The sequence below is a fragment of the Homalodisca vitripennis genome, chromosome X (genome assembly GCF_021130785.1).
Source record: "Homalodisca vitripennis isolate AUS2020 chromosome X, UT_GWSS_2.1, whole genome shotgun sequence".
In the NCBI taxonomy this organism is placed as follows: Eukaryota; Metazoa; Arthropoda; class Insecta; order Hemiptera; family Cicadellidae; genus Homalodisca; species Homalodisca vitripennis.
In genome coordinates, this window is record NC_060215.1 from 68,702,285 (window position 1) to 68,728,643 (window position 26,359).

The 26,359-nt window shown below is 31.9% G+C and overlaps 1 protein-coding gene across 1 annotated transcript in view; it reads right to left on the reverse strand.

Annotated features, from left to right (window-relative positions):
* Positions 1-26,359, reverse strand: part of LOC124369141 (protein diaphanous) — a 95,977-nt gene that overhangs the window by 42,671 nt on the left and 26,947 nt on the right. The window contains exons 3-12 of the mRNA XM_046826918.1: positions 25,357-25,518; positions 21,585-21,686; positions 20,107-20,303; positions 16,253-16,565; positions 14,693-14,803; positions 11,273-11,517; positions 9,288-9,418; positions 5,576-5,727; positions 978-1,286; positions 549-691 (exon numbers count right to left, since the gene is read on the reverse strand). Coding sequence (XP_046682874.1) covers positions 549-691; positions 978-1,286; positions 5,576-5,727; positions 9,288-9,418; positions 11,273-11,517; positions 14,693-14,803; positions 16,253-16,565; positions 20,107-20,303; positions 21,585-21,686; positions 25,357-25,518 — 1,865 coding nt within the window. The remainder of the gene's footprint in view (positions 1-548; positions 692-977; positions 1,287-5,575; positions 5,728-9,287; positions 9,419-11,272; positions 11,518-14,692; positions 14,804-16,252; positions 16,566-20,106; positions 20,304-21,584; positions 21,687-25,356; positions 25,519-26,359) is intronic.

Sequence of the window (26,359 nt, forward strand, 5' to 3'; positions counted from 1 at the left end):
CAAAAAGGTGGTGTTTGTTGGTGGTGTTAGGTGTGTCACCTAAGCTGCTAAAAATTTGGTACATACAAAAATATTCTTTCTGCCGTTTCATTATTTAATATGCACTATTTTTTAGAGAGTTGTCTATATCTTAGAGAAAACTTCAATCTGAAATTATTCCTCAGGACAAAAATATAAGAAAAATAATTAACTATTATTTACTACTATAATTTATAGTTCAATACACTGAAATCTACTAGTCAAGTTTATAAAATTATATATAATCATTTGTAAGATGACTGAAAATATGTTCACCCAAGAGTATGCAGTTTTCAGATATTACTTTTAATAATTAATCAATGAGGAGTACAATTCTTAGAATAATCACTTTACAGATTTATTGTATTTTTAAATTAATAGTTGGATTTCACTATACCCTTCAGTAATTCAACAAACTGTTTATTTAAGAGCATAATTTTGTACTAAAATACATTTAGAATATTGAATTTTTATTGAAATATAAACTATTATGCAATCCTATTAAATAAAAAAAAACACAATGTTCATACTTGTCAATCACATCATCCACTTTTCTAACGGGTGGTTTTGAAGAAAACTTAGCTGCAAGCCCATCCAAAATATCTGGTGATGCAAGTTTTTCCTCTTGTACTTTGACCCAAAAGGATTTCTCTGATAACGTTTGAGGTTTTATCTGGAAGTAAAAATCAAAATAAGGTCAAAAATGTAAAATGTGAATGATTTGTATATTTACTCATCATCATTTGTTATGAATTCCAAATCATAGCAATGCTAATGTTTAAGTTCATAATTCAAATGTATAAAGTCTTACATAATTATTTTTAATTTAATGCAGTTATTAATTAATATCATTGTTAGTATAGATTAATTGAAGTCAACTAATAAAGCTTGTTAAATCTAAATAAAACTACACATATCTCTCAAGACACGTCTTTGGCACAAAAAATTACCACACTTACAGTATTCCAGTTAGCTCTTTTCAGCCCTTCAATATCCCACTTTTTCTTTGGCTTTAACCCGTGCGGTAGAACATCTGGGGCCTTCATAGGAGGTGGCGCCATGAACCCTCCCATCATGGGGGGAGGTGGGGGACCCATGCCAAGGGGTGGAGGTGGTGGAGCCATGCCTGGCATCGGAGGAGGAGGGGGACCCATACCACCTGGGATGGGTGGAGGTGGTGGGGGTGGAGGTCCTGCTCCTGGCATAGGTGGTGGTGGAGGTGGCCTGGGACCTAAAGAGAGTCCAGGAGGTGGTGGTGGTAAACTTCCCTGTAACAAACATCATCAAAATATGTAAACTCCAAAACAATTTTGAGCACATTTTATATATCTTTACCACTTAAATTTGAACTGATACTTATTGTAAGACTAGATTACTTTCAGGTACAGTTGTTCAGCTTAATTAAATTATGTTTGTTCAGGATAAGTTTCAACACCATTGCGTTATCATCAGTTTGTTCATCATATAAAGTTTATTAATCAGAGAGCATCGTCAGTTGAATTAAAATACAACACATCATAATTCACAAAAATAAACAAGAACACAACACACAGTCAATATATCAATATTTGTCAATACATCGAATATTCATGTCATTTATTTACCAAATGATGCTACCCGTCAGTAATCTAGTCTTAATTATTTCCCACACCTTATTTATCATGGAAAATAATAAGTTACGTAATGATTTAGGACAGAATGAACACTATAGGTTTAGACAAGACACTCTTATACCAAGTGTATTAACCGTTTGCACCTAACAGGCCCATTAAGTGTTGTCCACACTGATCTCTCACTCAACTCAGGTAAAATCACAGGTAGTTGTCCTCTCAGCTCAGTGGGCCACAGCTAGTGGTCGGCTGGGTTCTGCATCAGCAGTTGGTGATTGCATAGCCATATACATCATTTTGACTTCTATTTAAATGGTACTTTTTAACCTTCGGCCCTTAAATGACTAGTATTTAAAGGCAATTCTCAAACACTTAAAAACCTTATTAGCTTTGAGCTTAAAATCTTTATCGATTGATTATTTATTATTTTCTCTTAAACATGCTAATTAGTATTTATATTTAATTTATGTTGTAGCTTTTCCTAATTTAAAAGAATTTTTATTTGTAAAATAAAAATATAATTAGTCTCTAATATCAACAGCACTAAACACATTTCCATATTTTAAGGTTTGACTAGGCAAATGCACTAGTATTTTAATAAATTGATACGATACACTACATCAGCTACAGTGACACTGACACTTGGACAAAAAACAACTCCGAACAATGTTTACTATGGTATGAGCTGCAAATTGGGAAATGTTCATTTAGCTTGTTATTAGGCTGAAAGATTGCAGCCACAACTGAATAAGAATTTAATTTTGTAAATGCACAATAGAGTGGGCCGAAGATCTGAATAGAAATCAGCAAGAGCCAGTAAGTGTGACCCGGCAAGCTGAGGGACAGGACATTGTCATAAATCTCCAACCTGACAAAGAGAACACATATGGCCACCCATAAAGTGCCACGAGCTAAGAGGACAATTACGTAAGTTCAAATCCAAAGGCAAAGGGTTAAGACTACCTACAGCAGCCAAAAACAAATCACAGTATATTGTGAGTTCTAACTGTAACACTTTATTTATTGCCCCAAAGAATCTAGTGGACTTATTTTTCATTTGGTATAATATAATAAATATACTTTTTGGGGAATAAAAGTCATCCATTTAGAAAATGTTTGAATGTAATATAGTTTGTGATTGTGTAACAGCTAGTTTAGATAATTAGTTAGTTTTGAAGACTTCTAAACCTAAAGCATTTTGAACCAAAAAGGTTTTAATTTACTACGTGCACCAATAGGATAATTCAAAACGTAAAACTGTTTTATTTATTTTATTATAATTCCTCCCTGGATTTGAAGTAAAATAATATTTACCCAAGACTGTTTAAACAAAAGGTATCCTCATATTTTAAATTTGAAAATTATAAAACGTTGGGAAAAAAGTGACTCAAAATTATTTCATAGCAAAATATATCCTGTTTCACATTTTAAAAAACCTTTTATTTCTAACTCTCTGGTGGCTAGAAAAAACGGATTAACCCTTTTAATGTAAAAAGCTTACAGAAAAATGGAAGGGAAGAGATGCTAAGGTAATTTTTATCGTCCAATCTCTAGATATCATAATGGATGTTTATTATCTTTAACGTCTTTATCTTTAAAGGTTCAAGAGTAATGTCTATATAAAAAAGTAACAACCACACAAGGTGGTATGATGCAGAGGTATCCGTTTCCTAAGAAGAAACCCAGAGGGCCATAAATATTTTAAAGTACAAATAGAATATGGTATCAAAGATGAAGATAAGCACTTTGAACACTTTTAAAATGGGGGACTCATGTGAAACTTCTAAGAGGTGTGAGTTACATACTTAGTAAATTCATTTACTAACCTGTGGTTCATAACCTTAATACACTGTTGTTCAATTCAATTAAGATTCCATTACAAATTTCACAAAAACCCGTATTTTACCATATTATTGAAACTATCAAAGATTTAGCAAAGCTACAATGAAAAAATGGAAAGGTAGTTGTGGGACTGACTGGCAGATAATGGGCTGACATACTTCTTATAACAGGCTGTGAATATATATCTTAAAAAAGTATGTTTGCTAATTATTAAATGGTTATATTTTTATATTTTAAAATAATATGAGACACTTAATTCTTCAACATAGAAATGTTTGATATTTTCTATTAATTTTATACATACTTTTGTAATACTTTTTACATTCCATATATTACAATGATCACTGCCTTCATTAATACTAAAGTAATAAATAATAATACATTTTCATTATTATTTAAATTGTAAAATTGTTTTTTTTTTTAAGGCAATTATTGGTTTTGACGTTTCTTCAGAAAAAATATTATTAAAATCTGTTTTTAAGTCATTTATTTTTTAAGTGAATGTAAGGTAAGGCCCCATGTAATTGAGTAAAGATTATAATTATAATCAATAGAAAGACTAATTTTCTTCCAGGATTAAATTATACTACAGCTTCGTAAGCTACAATAAATCTAATCAATTTATTTTTAATCCTTTTTTAAATCTTGTCACAACAAAACTAGTATTGAACTGGAATAGGCATGCTGAAATTCAATTTAGAATCTGATAGGCTCTAAATACTGCTATTATATGATGCAGTAAGTTAATCAATTTTACGTTGGATTCATTAATAAGTAAATTAGTAGTTCAAACCAGTGTTTTACCATATATTTTAGTCTCTTTGCAATGTTTGTTTGGCGTTGGAAGTTATTTAGTGTGTTAAAGTCAACATGGCTACTAATAGCAGAGTATAAATTTATTTTGTAAATTTTGACAGCTTTTAAATTGGAGCTTAAGTAAACTAACCTGAAAAATTCCATAACCAAGGAAAAACTGCAGGAGTAGGGATAGATCCAGACGATGTAATATTTCGGACAATATTTACGTCAATAATAATATGAGTAAACTGATTGAACAGTTAGAAAACAAATCATTGTAAAACACTACTAGATTAGAGAAGTGTTTCATTATTTTCCTTATCAGTATAATGTTGTATGTTATTGTGGTTTATATTTCCCTTTTAATCTTTCCTAACAGATTTTTCATTAACGCCAACTGTTGTTACTTCAGATGAGATGTTTATATAACGGTTTGTTTACGTTTCGGTAATGCTGTCAATCTACTTTGAAAGCATGTGGAAAACATACTTCCATAGCCCGCCAAAAGAAGTAGTCATTTTAAAAATGGTAAAAACCCAAAGATCTAATCTAAGATCTTTTTAAATACTTTTAATGGAATGTTCAACACGTCAGTACAGGCAATCTGCTACATTATGTAGCAATAAACTGTATCAATAAATATTCGTAGAATATATGTAGAGGTTAAATTATACTAAATAAATCAAAATTGTAATTTTTAACCTGTACTACAATTTCTTGTATTTAAGATTGTGTATACTTGATTTTCTTTATCCATCTTAAAGAAAAATGTCAACTATAAAATTGTAGTAACTATCTACAGAAATAAATTTAAAAATTACTCATGACAATTCAATAGCCAGTCCCTGTTTAGATGTTGGGTAAAAAATTACAAGTTAAGAAGTCAGTTAAGACTTTCATCTGTACAACATTTTTTTTTTATATATATCAAAATAGAGAATAATAATTAAATTAATTTGCGACGTCAAGAAAGGTTAAAAAATGTTTAAGCTACTAGTACCAGATGGAAGGAAACTAGTTTATAATGAAATTGTTATCTAATTTTTAAATACTATCCGTAACAAAGTATGAAATATAACCAATGGAGTCAGCTCAATGTCTGTGTAGTTAAAATGTTTCAGGATAGTTTGTAATTTATTTGTTATTAATGTATAAAAATTGAAATTGTAATCAGAAAAATGTAAGGGCGTGTTTCAGTAACCACAGAGCATAATGAATTTTAAATAAATGTTATAGTTGTTCAGAAATTTTAAATGAATAAACGAACAATACTATAACGATTACTAAGCACCTAAACAGATTATTACCTTAGATTGCACACCACCGCCTGCCATGTAATCTTGTAGTGCCTTCTCTGCTAACACCTGCTTTGCCTCAGCTTCCTGTCTCATAGCCAAGGCCTCCTCTAACTTTCGTTCCATTTCTTCCAGCCTCCTTTCCACCTCAACTTTTGATTTTTCTACATACAAAGTAAACTTTAATTCATTTGACTTTGAAAGCTTTGAATTATTAAATATTCATAGTCAAAGACCTCATCACCATTATATTCTATTGTGTCTTATACGTCATTCATGTTTACATCTATTCCAATGTAAGATTTTTATTTAAATAGTTTCAAATTACACAATATCTTCTCAAGGGAATGCGTAAATGTACCGTTGGAGTTACACTGAACACAATTTGTAACAAATTTTAAAGGTCCTTGGTATAAAAGATTTTATTAGCAAAAACATATCATAGAACTCATTTTTCACTTACTTAAACCAAGGAATGGAATAATTTACAAGGTTTGTTAACCTTATTAATTGTGATAGAGACATAAAAATTAATTCATTGATATTTAATATTATCTACCTGTATGTGTCCAGAAAGTACAAAATGTTTACAGGATGCTCCATAAACTGGCAGCAAATCACAGTTACATCAAGGAAATTCAATAAATATACATAAAACAGTAGTTTGAAATCACTTTTGATTAAAACAATTTTTAAATTAACTGAAATATTTATGATATTTAATTTAAAATACAAAATGATATAAATGGATCATTATTGATATTTTAAAATCTTATATTTCAGTGACATTTCAACCAGATAAAGTTATTAAAAAAACTTTACTGTAAAGTGTTTTGTATAACCCTGAATTTGTAATTCTTAGTACTATATTTTTCATTCATAAAGAGTGTTACAAAGAGTATTTTATAATTAGGTTGGTAAGTAGGTCTAATAGTATATTGACTATTTACAAGCCAGTGGAAAAGTTTGATAAATTATACTACTGTAAGTTGTGTGTAGGCCTTTGTAAACGGCATGGTTCTTGACTACCAACTGCATTAAAAAATTAAATGAAAATTGCTTTATTAAAGAGACAGAGTTAGGGTAAAGACTATTCAAAGACGACAAATGTTCATCACCCCTCATGAGCTGCGGCACTATAAATAAATAATATACATGTTTTATTAACTCCCACATTATCATTCAAATTTGATATTTGCATACATTTTTGTCAACTAGTTTCAATTATGTTATTAAATACTCATTTTATTATACCCAGTCAATTATAAAGATTTCATACATTAACCAAAAAATCCAAAAGTATAAAATAAACAAAAGTTGAAACAGTAAACACAGTTGTTCCGCATGTGGCAACAGAGCATAGTGGTCCATGCTACGAATGAATGACTACAGTGCATGGTGCTCATGATACACAATATTACTGAGGTTTTTAATGCTTTTGGTTTGTGTAAGAAACTTTCAACTATTTCATCTGTCAGTATGTAGATTTTGGACGGATTCATTGTTATGGGGTAGAGGTAATCACATTGAGATTCAAATTTGTTATCAGGAATATCAGTTGTGTTTTAAATGATCCATGTAAATTCAAACAATTACCATTCACAACTACATTATTACAAATTAGGGGTCCAGATAAGCTGGTGAATCCAACACAAGGGCAGGATTTAAAAAGTCCTTGAAGCAGCCTTAAAACACTTTTTTCTCACTAATACCCATATTTAGCCCAATATTCAGTTGAGATATTCAGCCCAATTTAAACCCATACTGGCCTATTTGTTACACAATTTATTGTTATCTAATCTGATTGCCTTCATCTAAATTATATCCAAATGAATATGGAAATGAAAAAATTTACCATTTGGTAATAAATATTTCATTTAGGTTCAGGATAACTATACACACAAAAATAAAGGCACTGCAAATAAACCATTTTACTCAGACCATCGCTAATAAATTTCAATAAAACCAAGAGCATATGCATAAGTCATTGATTTATTAATATCCAGTACAACTACATACTGAACAAAGACTCATTGAACACATTTACTCAGAATCTGAAATGTAATAAAAATAAAAAATTGAATTCAAAGAAAGCTATTTAAAATCCAGTAAAATTCCGCATTCTGAAACCTAATTTATTACACAGTATTTACTCAGTTAATTAGATTAGTAGAAACAAATGTTTTAAATCATTGAACTTATTTAAACTGTATAATTTTATACAGACAAAAATGAATTTATTACCAAATATCTTTTGGCTCAGGACCTTGCTGATTAAATCAATAGAAAAACTAAAATCCCCAAAACAATTCAAGTAAACTATAACCTAACACTGGTCAAAAACTAATTTATTGCAAAAACATTTTTCTATAAGCCTAAACACAATCTTTTTTTATTATAACAAAATATACAATCAAGAACAATAATCCACATGAAGGAAGATTTCTGCATTAATAATATTTAATGTCATTGTCTTCACTAAGTAATGTAACTTAAGAGTAAGATCAAGCTAGACAACCTACTCTGCTACTCTAGTGCTGCTTCCAGTTTGATTTATGAGCATACAAATCTCATCATAGCAATGTTAATGTTCCCATTGTCCTGCATACAAATCTCATCATAGCAATGTTAATGTTCCTATTGTCCTGCATACAAATCTCATCATAGCAATGTTAATGTTCCCATTGTCCTGCATACAATCAGTAAAATTATTATTTTTAATAAATTAGTTCAAAAAATAAAACATTTCTGACCCCTCTATTTTGTATGTTTTAGCACAAAAGTGTATACAGTGTACCACATGCACCACACAACGTCCATAGCATATACCAGTTGCATCATATACTCTAAGCCAGTAGTACGGACCACGGGCGCTGGTGGCGTTTACACCAAACACCATGTAGTCCATTGTGTATACCAACACACTGGCTGTTGATAGCATAGAATATAACACCATTATATACTGTCCACAGCATGTAACTTGTATACCATGCTCCGCCTGTTTGACATTATTTTGCATTACATTCCAAACTTATTGATATTAATGAAGTTCATGATCTACTTATCTTTTCTTTTTATCTGCCTTAAATTATATCTGTAAATCTAACTTTATGACAAAGTGGTCTGAAATCATTGTTTCTATACTACAGCTTATTTGGGATAAGAAATAAGATTATCAATGCAAGTATGTTTACAACTATTATTCTTGTTGCTTATATTGTAATTTTGAGATCATAACTTTCAATTAAATTGGTAAACTCTTTTTGTTTGTTATATCTGTTCATGACATTTATATTCAAATCACCTGCTAGACACAATCCTGTATTGTAATGATAAATCTACTTTGATTATAATGGTTTACAAGCGGTTTCAACATTTTCACAGTGGTAACATGAACACAAGTGATTTCTTGGCGTAACAACTCCAGAAATCTTTGATCAAATCCATGATCTAGTGATGGATGATAGAAGAGAGAAGGCATGTGAGATTTTATCTGACTTTGAATGATAAAACATGGATATGAAACGGCCTGCAGCCAATACTCATCATGGCCCCTTCCCCTTTCTGTCTTGTTCAGCACAATGCTATAGAAACTGTATAAATTAAATAGTATTTGTTATCTACAAAAGTTGTACCCAAAAGTATGTAAAGTAATATTTCAACTGAGTTTTGTATTACATTTCCTGGATCCCCATAAACTCGTAGTGGTACTGTGTCTACTAACCGACTAGTGAATCGATGAGGGGCTGGACATCAATCTGGAACCTTCGAGTCATGGCAAAATCAGGATCACAGCCACCACGGTGCAGTACTATCTGAGATACACACTCTTCTATTAGCTTATAGTAGGCTGGCCTAAAAACAAACAAGACATGGCCCATTAGTGGAATTTAAAACACACTAATGCACTGGCACTGAGAACAATATAATACAGTCTCTAAAATCTGGTCATGCACCACTCTAGAACATCCGGTAAATCGGAATTCAAGTGATGGCATGTCAAGTAGTTATCAATTATATCAAGTTACAACAGCGGTTATTCTTTTATTATAAAGCAACTGGGATTCCACGGCTTTTGATAAATGAAGAAAGGCATATCAGAATAGACACTGGCCAAAGAATCCTAAATCAGAAACATAATCTCAATATGCTCCCAAATCAAAAATGGTAAACTTTTATTCATTAAGTACTTGAAAATATTGTACAATGTAATCATTATTGTAGCCCCTGACCCAACATTTTAGATTAAATACATCTTTAATTATCAAATATTCAGAGTTAGGACTTCATAGTCCTCTCTAACACTAAATTCAATAGAATTGTAAATTTTTTAAAACAGTCCTCCAGTATTTGATCACAAAGTAATTTAGTTTCGGTTTAAATCCTAGTGCGTATTAAATACCTTAATTTTACAAATTTCTTAAAGCATAACTTGTAAGCATCAACAGTTGCCATCCTGTAGCCTATTACAACAGACAAATGCTTGAAGAGACAATTAAACAGAACAATTTATTGTCATATAGTATAGGTCTGACATCAAAGCTATAGCAGTACATTTGCTCTATAAGCTTGAGTATAGAGAAATACTTTTAAAACTGCATGCTGATACCATCAACACCTTGTAAATATTTAGCTATCAAAACAACCCATGAAATCATGTACAAGGCATTGCATCAGGTAAACAATGTTACAAAAAAACAAAATGGAGCGCGTCTTTAGACTCCAGAAAAAAGCTGTCAGAATCATTAAACATTTAAATTATAGAGAGTCGTGTAGGGAATCTTTCGGGGAGTTGAGATTGCTGACTTTGCCTTGCCTCTATATTTTTGAGGTGATCATGTACTGCAGATCAAGGTGCACTTTGATTCGTGGCAGGGACGTTCATCAATATGAGACTAGAGGCAGGGACAACTTTCGCACGCATCAACACAGATTGACATTAGCGCAAAATCTACCGCAAGAAGTTGGTGTCAGATTAATCAACAGGCTCCCTGAAGAAATCAAAATTTCCAATAATCAAAATCAATTTAAAACGCGTCTCAAACTCCTTTTGGAGTCCAAGGCTTTCTACTCTGTTGATGAATTCATGTCAAGCCGCTGGGATATTTGAGATTGCTGGATCTGAGGTCAATGCGATTGTGACCCGAATGAATGTAAGAATTGTGAGTATGAGGTTGTGTGAATGTGTGGATGAACTCGTGTAAATAGACTTATAAAAACTGTTGACGATTGCGATACGATGTAAAAATTGTTAAAAGAATGCAATAAAGAGATTATTATTATTATTATTATTATTATTATTATTACAACAATTTTTACATCAATGACTATTAATTATAATCACTGTTCTAGAGCTACATAATAGTGTATTTTAATACAATCAAGAATACAGGTAAAGATACCTTTCTGGTCCAGATCTATTTTCAAACCAGTTAAAAAAATACAACAATTTTACAAAATAACAGACTGAAATAACAGGTTATTAATTTTTTTATTAAAAATAATAAAGTAACAAATATAAACAGGAAACATCTTTAAATTAACACTGGGATGGAGTAATAACAATCAGATATGCCTTAACCTGAATATTTAAAACAGTCAAATAGGAATAAATTCAATCAAAATAGGTATAAGGAACTCAGATTTTTTTAAGTAGGCTGAGATAGTTAAACTTAAACTAATAAATACCCAAGATGTACATGTATATACCTAATGAGGGTGTCATCACGGATAAATAGCAAGTGCTGAAGGATAGATAGCAAGTATGGCTCAGCAGGAGAATCCATTACTAAGTTCTTAACAACCTCAAAGCAGTCGTTAACATCGTCGACTTCCATCCGGACACTGTCAAACCTTTGGATCAACTCGTAATAATCCTCCTCTTTGTGATCCAAAAATATCTTCAACTGTACATTCAGTTGTTCATCTCCCTGATCGCCTTCTTTCTCTAGGGTCTAAAAACAAAAAGTATACACTTTTAGTTAATACAAAAAACAGTCAACTTTCTACAACTGAAAATGGATTTCAAGAAGCTGATGGATATTTCTTATTCTCAATAACAATCATGTTCAGAATCCTTAACTGAAATGACGGGTTCTATCTAACTTTAACCCTCCGGCTGATAATAAGAAACTCCCAGAATGATAAGCTAGAATTTGCCCGTGTGTAGCATATTTTTAAGAAATTTACTAAAAATATTTAATAAATTAAAAGTTATAAGTGTTATATATCTTTTTTTTTTATTAACCGTAGAATAATTTACAGTAATAAAAGTATTCACTTACTTTAGCATATTTTTGTTTATTTACACATAAAACTGAAAATGTTAATTAAAAGAAATATTTTTTCAAACTTTCAAGCTTTGTAGCTTTGTTACTTCTAAAGATATCAAGACACTCCAAATGTAAGAATTATACACCATATTATAATGAACAAAAGTCTTTATGACATATATACACATATTTACAACACAAAACATGTTTTCTTTCAAAAACTGAAAAAAATTTACAACTGCTTTTTTTAGTCATCTTCACTAGAATAGGTCCTCTTCCTCCTCCCTGAATGTGTAGGCCTAGTGAAGTGCTCCAACTTATGGTAACACGTAGGGTGAATACCACAGTTACAACTGGGACACCAGAAAACACTTTTCTTCCTTTTTACACTGGGATCATCAGCGCAAACAACACAAATTCTTTCATTTTTACCAGGTAAATGCGCAAGTAAATGGCTTCCATCCCCTATTTCATTTGGATTGAGTGTTGCATCTTCCTGGCTAGCTAAATTTGATATTATGCTGTCTACAAAGTCTTCTCTACACATAGGAGAATCAGTATTTCTGTGGTATAATATATTTGAATCAAATACCGAAATGCCGAACAATGGGCTACGCCCGCGATGAGTCACCAGCTGCGTTGCCAGTCAGCCGCGTGCCGATCGGCCTTTGGTTTTGAAAACAGCTGACAACGAGTAATAATACGAACATAAACTATATAAAATGAATTGTTAAATATGAGCATAGAAATCAACTGGTGTAAATTACTTTTGTATAACCTTTGTGGTTTTCGCGCAATAACAACGGAAAGTTGACCGACGGCTGTGCCGTCTTTATCAGTTCACAAGCGGTATAAATAGACGGCTGTGCCGTCGGTCATCAGTCGGAGGGTTAAGTGTCCAACTTTACAAGTTTTATTTAATAACTAATTTTTTTAATGTTACTTCTTGGATCTTGGACCCGGAAGTGACTGACAAGGAGCAAAAGTCAATGTTACAGATAGTCATATTTTACCCAACGAAGTTATACCATCAAATATCCTCTCTAATTGTTAATACATGAACCAATAGCTTAAAGGAGCCACCAGCCACCAATGGTTGAGCAGGCAGACAGAAATCTGCCTTATTAAGAACAGAAATCACTTAAAGATCATCAAGGAGCAACCACTTTCATTGTTACTTGAGTCCACTAGATGAAATTGGCTTAGAAGGGTAGTAAATTGGTGGATGTGTAAAAGATAATACTAATAAGATGAAATGAAAGGTTACAATAATTCATTTATATATAGTAATTTAAAAAATATATATAGTTTGGAATGCCTATTCAATTAATATTCTTTAAATAATGTTCTACATGAGCTTTATTATTTTAAATGTTTTCAATAAATTCTGGTGGAGAGTCACTAGTAACATTAAATCAATTATCTGGGTCCAATGTTAATTTCTCAAGTTTCACTCTTTTTAATGGAACAATATAAAAGTACCAACAGAATTCTAATGCTATTTTCCACTTTCTATATATTAGTGAAATAATGATATGCATAATTTTCTCAAACACTGATTGACAACTAGTGTTCACAATGTGGGCTTTAATATGGAAACCATGATTACTAAAATAATCCGCTTATCTATAATGTTATACAGTGTGTTCTACCAAATCTAAGGTCACCATTGGAGGACTTCACATAGTTGAACAATTCTTATTTTCTTCCTTTCAAGATTTTGTTGAACTAAACCTCTACTTTTCTCTGATTTTTCATATTTTGGATAATACTCTTTAGTTCTTCTTTCTTCTTGATAGTACAATGATAACAATAGTCATAACCTTTGTTATTTCAATATCTTTTGTTTCTCCACCAACAATATATTATTTATCATACACCATTCTATGTGTTATAAGTGAATATTCATATACATTTTCAATTACATGCTTGTATATTGAAAATCCACATTCAACAGGTGCATTACCACCGAATAAAACCAGTGCAAATTGTGATGCTTGAAATTCTTTTTAACACAATAGGAGATTATTAAGTTTCTCATAATAAAATGGTAGTTGGGGCTACTAAATTGAAATCTGCTGACATTTTTCAATCTCAATGATCATAGTGAATAAGAAAGTTAATTTTGCAAGCAGACATGAACACGATTTGCAGAACTTAGACACAATTTCAAAGTTTTGTTATGTTAAAAGCCAATGGCGCAGTGTAGTGGGTACAGCGGTTATCGCAAGATAACCAGATCAAGCAACGTTGAGCGTGGCTGCTGCTTGTGCTTGGATGGGTGACCGCTGAGCGATCCTGACCTTGCAAAGCAGCCCGCCTGCCCGGCCATTGGTGGTGGTTCGGAAGTCACCTTTAAGCCGTTGGTCCCAGGTTGTGTTAGAGAGGGCTTCTTAGCCCTAACTTCGCCTGGTAAAATAAGACTTCTTTACTTTACTTTTTTTTCTAAGGATTTTCTACGATGGATTCACAACACACTACTGGACTTATTATTTACATTGATTTAAAACTTATTATCTTGACTCAACACTGTACTCAATGTATATGTGATAAAGAATGATTTGATTGATTGAATACTTTTGACAAGGTGTAACTGTTGTAACAGTACTGATATACCCTGAGTTTTCTAGACACATAAAGTGAAAACACCTTTTTGGGAAAATATTTGAATCAGTGTGTTCTTTCCATGCAGCTTTAGGACACAGTTCTTAAGCAGTTTTAAAAAGGAGGTCCTTGAGGTAGAATGGGGAAGTTTTGGAAGACTTGGAAGGTTTATTCGAAGGAGGACTTTTGGAGAACTAATTTGCAAGAACTTATTTTTAATTTACAATTAATACACTAGATAAAAAATACTTACATCTAATTCGTCCATTAATCCTGTTCTCATAATTTCATTTCGTAAATGGAGGCGAAACTCAAGATCATCTGGAGTAGTTACTATGGCATTTATAAGCTGAAGACACACAACCTACAAGGAAAAACCATATAGTATTAATGATACCAAATTAATGAAGCTTTTCTTAGTGTTTAATGCTTACACAAATTATTCTAAATCTTTGAAATACAACTTTTATGTACATTAGTCTGAAACTTATACTGTGCATCTTCACAAGAAATGCCACGAGACGGCACGCATGCTCATTGGTACAGTTGCATAAACTGCAGGATTATAGAGAGAAACAGCTTACTTTAAAAACGTCCCTTATATACTATTCAATTATTCCGATGAATTGCTTGAGGTGAGATGAATGGGGTTATAGCATACTAAATTACTAGCACATAGGGCTGCATTGCAAGAGCATATGTGCATTACACTGTGTAGCTCAGAGTTTGAAAACTACTGACTAAAAATTCAAACAAAAGTCGGCAAATTCTTTTTTTCCAAAAGCAACAGCAAGTATTATCTAATCAAACTGTGATCCAACTCAATACAACAATGCAGTTGTTTTTGCAGTTGGTTTGGTTGATGAAAAAACTCATGAAGTAGACGATTCACTGTTTAAGACTTAGAAATGGATTTCTCGAACGTAAGTTAAACAACTTTGTACAGAATTGTATCTGAACATTTGAATTTTCGAAAATTGAGTGCCCGTTGGGTTCCCAGGCTGCCTACTGAGTCCCAACGAATGAATAGAATGGCTTCTGGTCTTGCTTTTTTGGAACGATATCATAAGGAAGATGACAGTCTTTTAGACCATATTGTCACAGAGGATGAGACACGGGTTTCTCACATAACCCCTGAGTCTAAACATCAGTCAATGGAATGGCATCACATGTCATCGCCAGTCAAGGTCAGGGTAAAGCAGAAAATCTTAACACACAGGGTTATAGCGACTGTGTTTTGGGATAGACATGGAGTATTGATAGTCAACTTTATGCAAAGATGTACAACAATCAATAAAGCCGCTTACTGCACTACCACGCACAACTAAACTTCTACGTGTAATCCAGAATAAGCGACGTGGTACTTTGTCGTCTGGAGTGTTTTTGTTGCTTGACAATATCAGACCCCATACTGCTAAAGAAACACAAACTCTAATCAAGAAATTTGTATGGGAACAGATGGACCACCCATCATACAGTCCAGACAGCGCCAAGTGATTTTCACTTGTTCCGCTACCTAAAGGAGTTTCTTACACAAATAAAGTGAAAGAAGCAGTTAAAGACTGGTTATCTTCGCAGGTGGCCGATTTCTACAACTTCAAAAGCTTATTGAACAATGTGACAAATGTTTAAAATAAGCATGGAAATTATATATAAAAATAGAGAAAGATGTAAAGAATGTAAATAAAACAATTGTTTTGAAAAAATTTTGATTTTTTTTCTTAACCGCACCTTACTTTTGGAATAACCCTCATATATTACATTTGTTAGCTATGATTATTTTTATTTTAAATTGAGTTATTTTGAAACTTACCCTGAGTTGTGCATTTCCTTTTATGAGAGCGTCAACTACCGGCTGGAAGCGGTTGGTGAGTCGACGCATCTCTCCACTCATAGTGATGGCCTCAATTACCCGCTCGTGGCCATCAGGTGGTATCAGGCACACTGCAGCCAATACACGGACTGCTTCATACATAATAACTGCTGGCTTGTTAGCGTCCAGTGACTGTGCCACAATTGTAAGAGCTTCTTTCTGGCTGAACATCTGCTTCACACCCTGTGTGTTGTTCATGATTGCCCGAAGACACTTCAGGCATTCACATTGGATTTTATCATACTTGCTGTCACTGTAAATATTTGAAACATGATAAGTTTGAGTTTAAAATTTGAGCATCGAACTTAGTCTGCTAGGGTTTGATCAGAATGAACAGTAGTAATTTATTTTTAAAAGATATTTTGAGTGCCACTGCATTTCAGCTGCTACAAGGGAGCAAAGATGTGGAATCCTCTGAGAACTGGAGAGGAACGACAAACTATAATTTGCACAACACTAAGGCAGAGTAAATTTGGTGGAAAAGACAAATGCTTTGGTATATACTCATTATTGGTACATTACATTTGACTGTATGAGAAAATAATGTCCAACTTTATATAAAAAATACACAAATAAATTGTATTGGATTTTTTTACAAGTTATAGATAGAACACCTGCCTATATATATATATATATATATATATATATATATATATATATGTATATATATATACGCATAAGTTTTTAAATATATCATGCACAAAATATAATCAAACTTCCCAAGTTAAATGTTTGTACTACTGTCCACTATATTTGCAAGAAAAGGTTTGAAAAACTCCAGCAAGTTCATTAGATCTTAGCTAACAACTTAATGTGTCATCTAGAAGATTGCGTCATTCACTACGATGATATAACAAGACTGGTTCTTATAATGTGCAAATTACATTTATTTATATATATATATATATATATATATATATATATATATATATATATACCGGAGCTGTTCAATAAGTACAGGGACTGGTTTCAAAAACCTAAATTTATTGCGAATATCATTACAATGACTTAATAATCTTCAAAATACATTCCTCCTGTATCAATACAGTTCGGTGGGTCTTCCACTCATCAAAAGCCCGCTGGAAAACGGTCTTGAAGGAGTCGAACCAATGTCCTTTGAGCTCTTTATTCATTCACGGAAACAATAAAAATTCAGGTTTAACCAGGTCTAAGCTATGGGGGGGGACACATTATCATGGCTTTGCTATGACTAGTCGCACATGCGTACGTGATATCACAGGTGTGTCAGTACTTGCATGTAAACTGCAGCATTTATGGTCGTTCCAATAGACACAAACTCCTTGTGAACAATGCCACGTGGACGGTTCCAACTGAAATACGGTCTCCTCACTAATAGGGGCGATAGTTAAACGCCTGTCAGAGTACACAACTGTCATTTTGGCCACCTGAACATCGGTTCAAGCGGTCATAGGGTGTCTGTCAGACAAGGTGATCGTCTTTGACGAGCACCCAGCCCTCCTTAAACATTTTGTGCCACTCAAAAACTCTTGTGTGGCTTAAGGCATCATCCCCATAAGCCTGTTTAATGAGTTCAAGGGTCTCGGACGCAGATTTCCCGAGTTTAAAGCAAAGCTTCACAGCGTATCGTTACTCAATGATCCACTCCATACTGGAGCGATGACACCATAAAAAATCATATGTAACAAAAATCCTCTTTAAATTAAATTCTCTTTTTTAATTAGTGCATTTTGCAACTGATTCTTGAACTGATTAAACTTTTAAGTGCCACAGCATTCCAAAAATAATACGCACTAAGTGCTAGTTTCTATATTATATAAATTTGCAAGCGTTTTGAAAAAAACTTTTGTACAGCTATGTTTTATTGATTGTTCAGCAATATAGTGAAGGATATGACATATACATGGTGTTCACAAAAGGATGTCAGAAACTATTGTGGCTGATGGTAGCCTACTTTTCACTTCAGACAAAGCATGTTATATAAACGTAGGTTGAGAAATGACTTGTTTAGCCACTAGCCTTCATTTTGTTTTTTCATTAAAAAATTATTTATCTCTAAAAATAGCAGTTAAGCTAAAGAAACCAAATTTTACACATAGGTTTCAATAGAGAAAAGAGGAAAATTTTTAAAAAATTGTGTTATTTTCTTTAATGTTAAAAATATGCACCGGTAGTATCTTGAAAGGTTTTGAAGTCAAATGAAAAAAACCAGTATAGTTATAAAAGATTTACAACGCATAAGCGAGCACGACCACTATAAAGATATGCTTGCACAAGCCGCGAGCAGCAAACATTTTATCTTTTTATAGGCATCAGCTGTATTAATTGTTTATAAAAAAAAATTACAAGTTACTAAATATTTTGAAATTTTATAACAATTCCAATGAAATCTGTGAACGTATAAGCAAGCATGAATACTTTAAAGATACGCTTGCATAAGCCAGGAGCAACAAGCAACTGATACATGTCAACTGTGACATGTTTGGTAATGCAATATAGTAATGAAGTAAATGATTTTACTTCAAAATGCAAAAAGTAGCTAAAAAAGAAAAAGTTAACTAAGTAAAATGATTATTCGATTAATTTTTATATTTTTTACATAGTTTTATTGACAATAGTTTGTAGGGGTAAATGTATATTTTTCAGTCCAGTTTACTTTTAAATAAATGGAAAATGCTTTCAAAAATTATCCAACAAAATATTTCATATTTGAGCTAGTATATCCTATTTTATATTGATGTATACATTTTTATTTAAGTGACCATAACAATCTTCAGAAAAAACATAAACAATACAAGGTTATTATGTATTTAAAAATACAAATATAGCATTATAGTATAGGACCGACATGAAACCCCGGCTGCTGTCAGTGAAACCACCCAGCCTACTGTTGACAAAAGATGTAGACACTTTGGTGTAGTACTTGTACAACAAGAATTTTGTGTAGTATCATATCATCAAAAATGTGTTCTCCATACATTCCAAATTCCTACACTTTGGAAAATAAATTCTGTAAAGCGATATTAACTACCAAACTTACACACACCGATGTAAAGAATGTAAATAATATTGCTACAAAACTTTATCAATTGGCAACAGCCAGAATAAATATTAACATGTTTCTGCTTCAAAATAACTTATTTGCAGTATATTGCAGTTGTATGCAACATAAAGTATAACAGTAGCAATAATATCTAGTATAATCTCCAATATTTGGATTAAAGTGGTAGGTGGTAATGACCGTTGTATGTGGTTGATTGGTAAATGCAGACCTATTGAGACCTGTATTCTATAGTTCAATTTTAATAATTAGTGTTTTGTTTTGTTTTTATTGAGTGTATGTTTTAGAGTTAGTGAAGCTGACACAGAACATGGTGGTTGTGATTCCTGAATTATGGTATGATTTGTTTATTTTAACCTATATTGTATTTATGTGTTAGGTTAGTTATTCACCTGTAGAAGAGATCAGATTGCAGATCTCAAAATGTAGTGTTACTGATTTTTTGTATCACTGAACGATGGCAAATCTCCAGAAAAATCCTGTTTCCTTCACAATCCTTCCATCGTTAAAAACAAATTTCAACCAAAGCACTTGAGAAAATGTTGACACAACTCAAAGACCAAAGTGAAAAATATACAAAACAAAACTCTTGTGTTCATAGTTTGGAACCTATCATATATGGTGATAATACTATATTAAATATAATCAAGATACGAAACATGGTTGACTCTGGCACATTATGTACATTTTATATCATTAACACCTAAATGTTTAAAATCTAAATCTGATTGTGTGATGCCTTGATGTGCCTTACTTTCGATAACAGAGATTGAGCGTAGACAAAACTTTCTTGAGACCCTCTGTTCCAAATTCTTCAATCCAACTCAGAGGGTTGTTGGTCAGAGCTATCCTTAGTGATTCCAGACAATTGTGTATCTTGTTAATGCTCAGATCAGGCTGGTCCAAGTAATGGATATACTCGGATGGTTTATCAAATTTTGATTTATTTTCCTGAAACAATTCCAAAAGCAACAAACTTTATCATGAATTAATATTTAAAATACACCAAAAATTATGATAACTTAAAAATATAGTTCTGGATATGGTTTACCTTATCCTACAGCAGTATGCTGTATATCATCAAAATTTCTCTTTCCCGAACAATTTAGGTTAAGAAAAGTAGTAAAAACACAGACTGTACGATTATTTGAAAGTTTTTTTTAGTATTCTTCATTCTTTACCGCAAGTGGATGTACCAAACTTCATTATACGACTTGACTATAAAAACAGTCTAACACATAAGATTTATTTAAACTATTACAAACATATTACAGCTTCAAAAATGTATTGCAATTAAAAATTTAAAACTTAGTTACTGACTAAATTATAAACATTCATTATTATTATTTAACACTTAAATTTATATAAGATTACTTAGAGTCATATTTTTCAATTAATTTATATTGTATATACTATTCTTTTACACCTACAAAATTTGTATGTATACTTCTATGTTACATATTTCTAAACATTACAAACCATTTTCATTCACTTTTACTGATAACACATACAGGAGTCTGTTCATAAAGTAACAAGACTGGAGGCTACAAGACACTTAAGTCGCCAACAGCATGCTCTCTGGTGGCAGGATTTGTGGTGGGGGAAGCTGAGCAATCCACAGGGTAGATATCACATCCAAGATGGATGCAGAGAGGGAGCACGCATGGTGCAAAAGCTGTGTTGAGTTTTTTAAGACAGAAATCGTCTAAAGTGGAGTATTTGCTGAAGAGCGCTATATATGAATAAATTTTGCTTCCACCTGGACAAAACTACTGAGACTCATGTCTTGATAATAAGGGTTTAGGGTTTTCAGTGCCTAAGTGCATTCAAGAATGGACAGGAAATTAATGAACATTGAGCAATCTGGCGGCTCTTTAACAAATGGTTTAGAAAAGTTCGGCTAGTTAAAAAAAATCTCCTAGACCTAGCCCGATATTTGAATAAGGAATAATTACTGAAGACCTCAGCATGTAAAAGACAAAACACATTATTTAAGAAATGTTAGATGTGACGAAGGTTTGTGTAAAATTAATTTCTAAAGTTGTGAGTAATGAACATCACCACAGTGATTTAACATTTTTCGTGAGATATTTGAGTAGTTAAAAACAAACAACTCTTTTTTCCATTTCTGTTCTCTTAGCTCTTAGTAACGTCATTACCTCTATAAAGTTAAATGATACAAATACACCATGCTTAAATAATCAAGCCTAGGAGTTTAGAATAGTTGCTTACGTTTGCAGAGCCCCTGTAGTGGTTGATGAGCATACTTTTTTTGTTCTGGGTTACTTGTCGTCTAAGAGGCTCTCTCATCTCTTCTGTCAAGTTTCGGTCATCCTGAAATTATATGAAAATTGAATTACACCTAGTTGTATATTAAACTGTATTACTTATATCCTCTAACTCTATTATGCAAATCTTATCGATAAAATTAGCAATTAATTATAATTAAAATTTTATTTGCTTAAACAATTTTCTACAATAAATGAGCCTATTTAATTACAGTCGAGAATTACAGAATTACAGTTAATTGGGTTATCAATGTTCTAAAATTATATTATTTATCTTTTAATAAAAAGGTTAATTAACCAGCATTGTAAAGAAACAGATTTTGACACAAAAAGACTACATTTTACAAAATAGTGCAATTACGCTAAAAATAAAACTAATTCACTTACTACAAAAGAAGACCATTAGGGTAATAACAGGAGCACGGCCATTAGACCATTGTAAACCACGTTTTATTAAGCAAGAGTTACTAATTGTTACTAATTTATATATTTTTGACTCAAAATTAAACATCTTTAAAATATTCCATCTTTCATTTTTAGCAGTAGCATACATAGCTATCATAATAGAAATAGAAATAACATTGCATTAGAGCATTGTAGACAACACAGTCATGTGCTAATTTCTCAATAAAATACTAACAAATTAAAATATGTAATTCAGTAAAATCCAACAAAAATTTTTACTATTAAATTGTATGATTGGTTGCTCAAAAATCCATTTTATGATATTTCAGAATTTTTCAGCATTCCAAATATACATTTCTAGTGTTTTGTTTTGTACTTTATATTTATTGTTTTTAATCTTCTGATTTTTTAAAACAGTACTTTTTACATTGGAGTGTGTTTTAACATTTTAATGTTATAAATGTTGTATGACTATTTTTTAGGTATAAATGACATTGTTAATGTTTACTGTTAAATGGCAATAAAACATTATTATTATCTGTTTGAAAAATGTCATTACAATAATAATTATTGCCCCAGATTTTATTACCAACGCCATATTTTACAGTTATCCTATGACATACATACTCAAAAGACAGAACCCAATAATTTTTTAAATAGTTCTTAAGTGCTGCTGGGACTTTTAATTCATTTTAGTGACAGGAAACTAAACTTGTAATTACTTTCATTGTAGAAAAACAGCACAGGAACACTCTGAAAAGCCATAGTTTAATATCAAAACTAATCATGAAAAGAGCATAAAAAGTGTACATTTTGAAACACATCCGGGAATGATGTGGTGTAGGGCACCTTCAGTCTGAAAAGCACTGATGTAAAAAAATATGTATCCCATCTAGATGTTACTGTTCAGAAAGTTAATATATGACTATAAACATTTCTGATGGTTAACACAGATATAATTTTGAGCTGCTAGAAATCTATCATTTGGCTCTAGTAAAAGTTGAACTTTGCTAAAAATCAATCTAAAACATTTATTAGACAAAGTGGTTTGACTAGTATAAAATTATTGCAGTATAAATTCTCACTCATGTAAAATGACCTTCTACATTCAAAATACATTCAAAACTTGTACAAGTCTGGAGTACAACTGATATTTCAGGATCATTAGCTGTATTTCTCTAAAGATGAAAATACTCCCACTGAAATAATCACTAGTTGTTTTATTTAAACATTATATTCCTAAAATTAATACTTTTTTGTACCCCTATTTGAGAAGAAACACCCACAAAATAATAAAATGATTTTCAACAAGATGGTGCCACATGTACGCTGTACTTAGTTTTAACGACGCACGTCCAGGAAATATTACTTATTTATTCTTTTGACATCTCCTGGCCTCTACGCCACCTATTTTACCACTGATGACTTCCTTTATATGATGGTACTTCAAAAACATTTTGACTTCCAATAAACCTGAATATGGACTGATTTGGCAGGAATAATTAAACTAAACATGGAAGCCAATCAATAATGAGATCTTGTCACTACACTGATGTTGAGCAAAACTCTATTTATTAAAGGTCTATTATCTCTATGATATAGTTTATAGTCTATTACATTTGTTTGCTTATAGTAGAACCAAACATTTATTTAGTATTTTTACACATTTTCCAAATTTTTCTTCTAAATTCATTAACCCTTCCCAGACGTAACATTGGGCACTGCCCGTTCTGCCGTAGTTCCATTAGCAGACGAACCACAGGTGGCATAACACTGTACTTTAATACCAAATAAGGTGTTATTTGAATCGAGCAGCATCAGTGTCCTAATTTTGCTATCTGCCCATGAAAGACATCAGGTCAGGATGGCTGTGTGGTCTAAGGTGCAACTCCCGGACGCGGGAGATAGCCTTGGAGTCATGGGTTCAATTCCCGTGCCTGAAGTTATGGATTTTTGTGGTCTGGTGTACACTTATGAGAATAACTAGTCTATGATAAAGCCGGTGGAAGGCCCACCTTAAATTAACGGTGGTTGGCTTGGGTGGAAGTTGACGGGATCAATGATTTTCTTATATGTACCAGACCCAAAACAACATTTTGCATTTTTTGTCTTCACTATTAAAAAAAAAAAAAAAACCACTTGATTTATGTTTATTTTATGCTCTACGAGACATTAATCATTGAATCATGGCCATAACGTTTAACAGTTAAACCTCTCATATTACTTATACAAAAGTATGCGTCAAAGAGTTAACTGAACATTTAAATATAACCATATAAAGAAATTAGCACTTTTTTATGAGTCCCGAAAGGGGTTAACAAGGGTTAACAAGTTAGTTATTATTAATTCAATAATATCCCATTATAACCTCAAAATGTGTTTACCTATACAAACTATGTAAATATTTTATAGATGTTATACTTCTGGGTAACAACTATTCCACCTATTTATTAGACCACAATGTATAAAATTACTTTTCTAAATTAAATACTCATTGTTACCATAATGATACGTTTTGTGTAGTTGAATTCTTTATATGAAATTTAATCAAAATTTTTGCTTCAATAATAATTTAATTTTCAGAAATAATTAACATGGATTAGCATCATTATTATTTATATTCAGTTGATTTTTATTTTGTGATTCTTTGCGATGGACTATAAATATCTGTGAGGCATGTTTTGAATCTTATGCTGAATATTTGAAATGTGTTTTTTACTTTGTTAATGTGACATATAAAGTGAACACGAAACATGCAAAAGTTGAATTATTTTCAAATATATTTATTTATAAATAGTTTTACTCTGTAATAACCTTAAAAACACATATTTACAAAATTTGACATACTTTACAGACTTAATTCTCAAGTTTGACTTGTTATGGTTGATTTTTTGGAGGCAAGAAGTTTTAGGATTTATCATTTTGTGTGACTAAGGTTACTTTCTCACCATGGATATTTCCCAACCCTGAGATAAGGATCATGTCACAACAAGAGCATTAAAAATACAATATTTTTAAAGATATAGAAAACCCAAAATTGTAAGTCTGATGAAGTCGATCCATCAGAGGGAATTAGGCTACTGAGGTTCAAACAAATAATGGGAAACAGCAGGGTGACTGTCACCAATACCATGATGGTACTGCTGCAAAATAGCATATTTTTATCAAACTTTTTCTGATAAAATGATTTTTACATTAAAAAATACATGGAATCAATTTATAGAGCACCCAGTTTCTGTCATCTTCAAATTAGTTTCCAATTTACATTGAATAATCTAAATCTAAGAGAAATGTAAACCACAAAAACTTACCAACATCCTCTCAAACCTCTCATTGAGAGCATCCTCATCCAGATGTTCAATACTCTCAACCTGCTCATCCAACTCATTAAAGTCTGAGTCTGAGTGAGGCCGAGACAACTGCCCACCTGAGCGGTTTGTACCCACCTTCTTTCTCCCCAAGAAGGTATCAAACTATAACAAACAAATAATTCATCATTAGAATAGAAAGCTTCAATGGTGTGTACTTACAAGAAATAAAACAATTAGTCAAATTCGAGTACAACATTTAACCTTACCTCACAGTCATATTAATTATGACATCTCTACATACAAAGGTAAACTTAAAACTCTAATTATGTATATTTTGTAATATTTTATATAAATTAATAACATCACCTTACAAACATATTAAAAACTTTAACAATAGAGCTCAAATAAAAAAAAACAACACTATGCACTATAAATGACACCACAACTAGCTGCCCCTAACAGGCAAAGTCTAAATGCGGGAGGAGTTGTTTATTGAAGGGAAAAAATATTTGAAAGCCAATCCATCCAGTTAAAAAAATAACATGAGAATAGAATATATTATGTTCAACTTTCCAAAAAGATTTAAGACAATATATAAGTAGAATAATGGAGAAATAAAGAAAAATTATATATACATGTATATGCTATAATAAAACTCTAAAAGTCTATGTTACAACTTTGTAATTAATGTAATGAAAAGTTTTCTGAATATATATTGTGAGAATATTGAACAATTACAATAAAAAACTATGACTCATTGACAAACTTAAGGGAGGGAAAGCATGGGCCCGGCGACCCCAGGTATCAAGTTTACATGAATTAAATGTTATCATCAATAACAGCAACGAAATATTCCCTTCTAAACTCAGATAGGCTCCATGTCACATCAATCTCATCCGCTACTAAGTTATACAGCGTAATAGATGAGGTTGGAGGAACCCGTGAGCCACTGTCCCAACAAAGACCAGCATCTCCCCTCCGCATCATCGATGGACCCAATCAT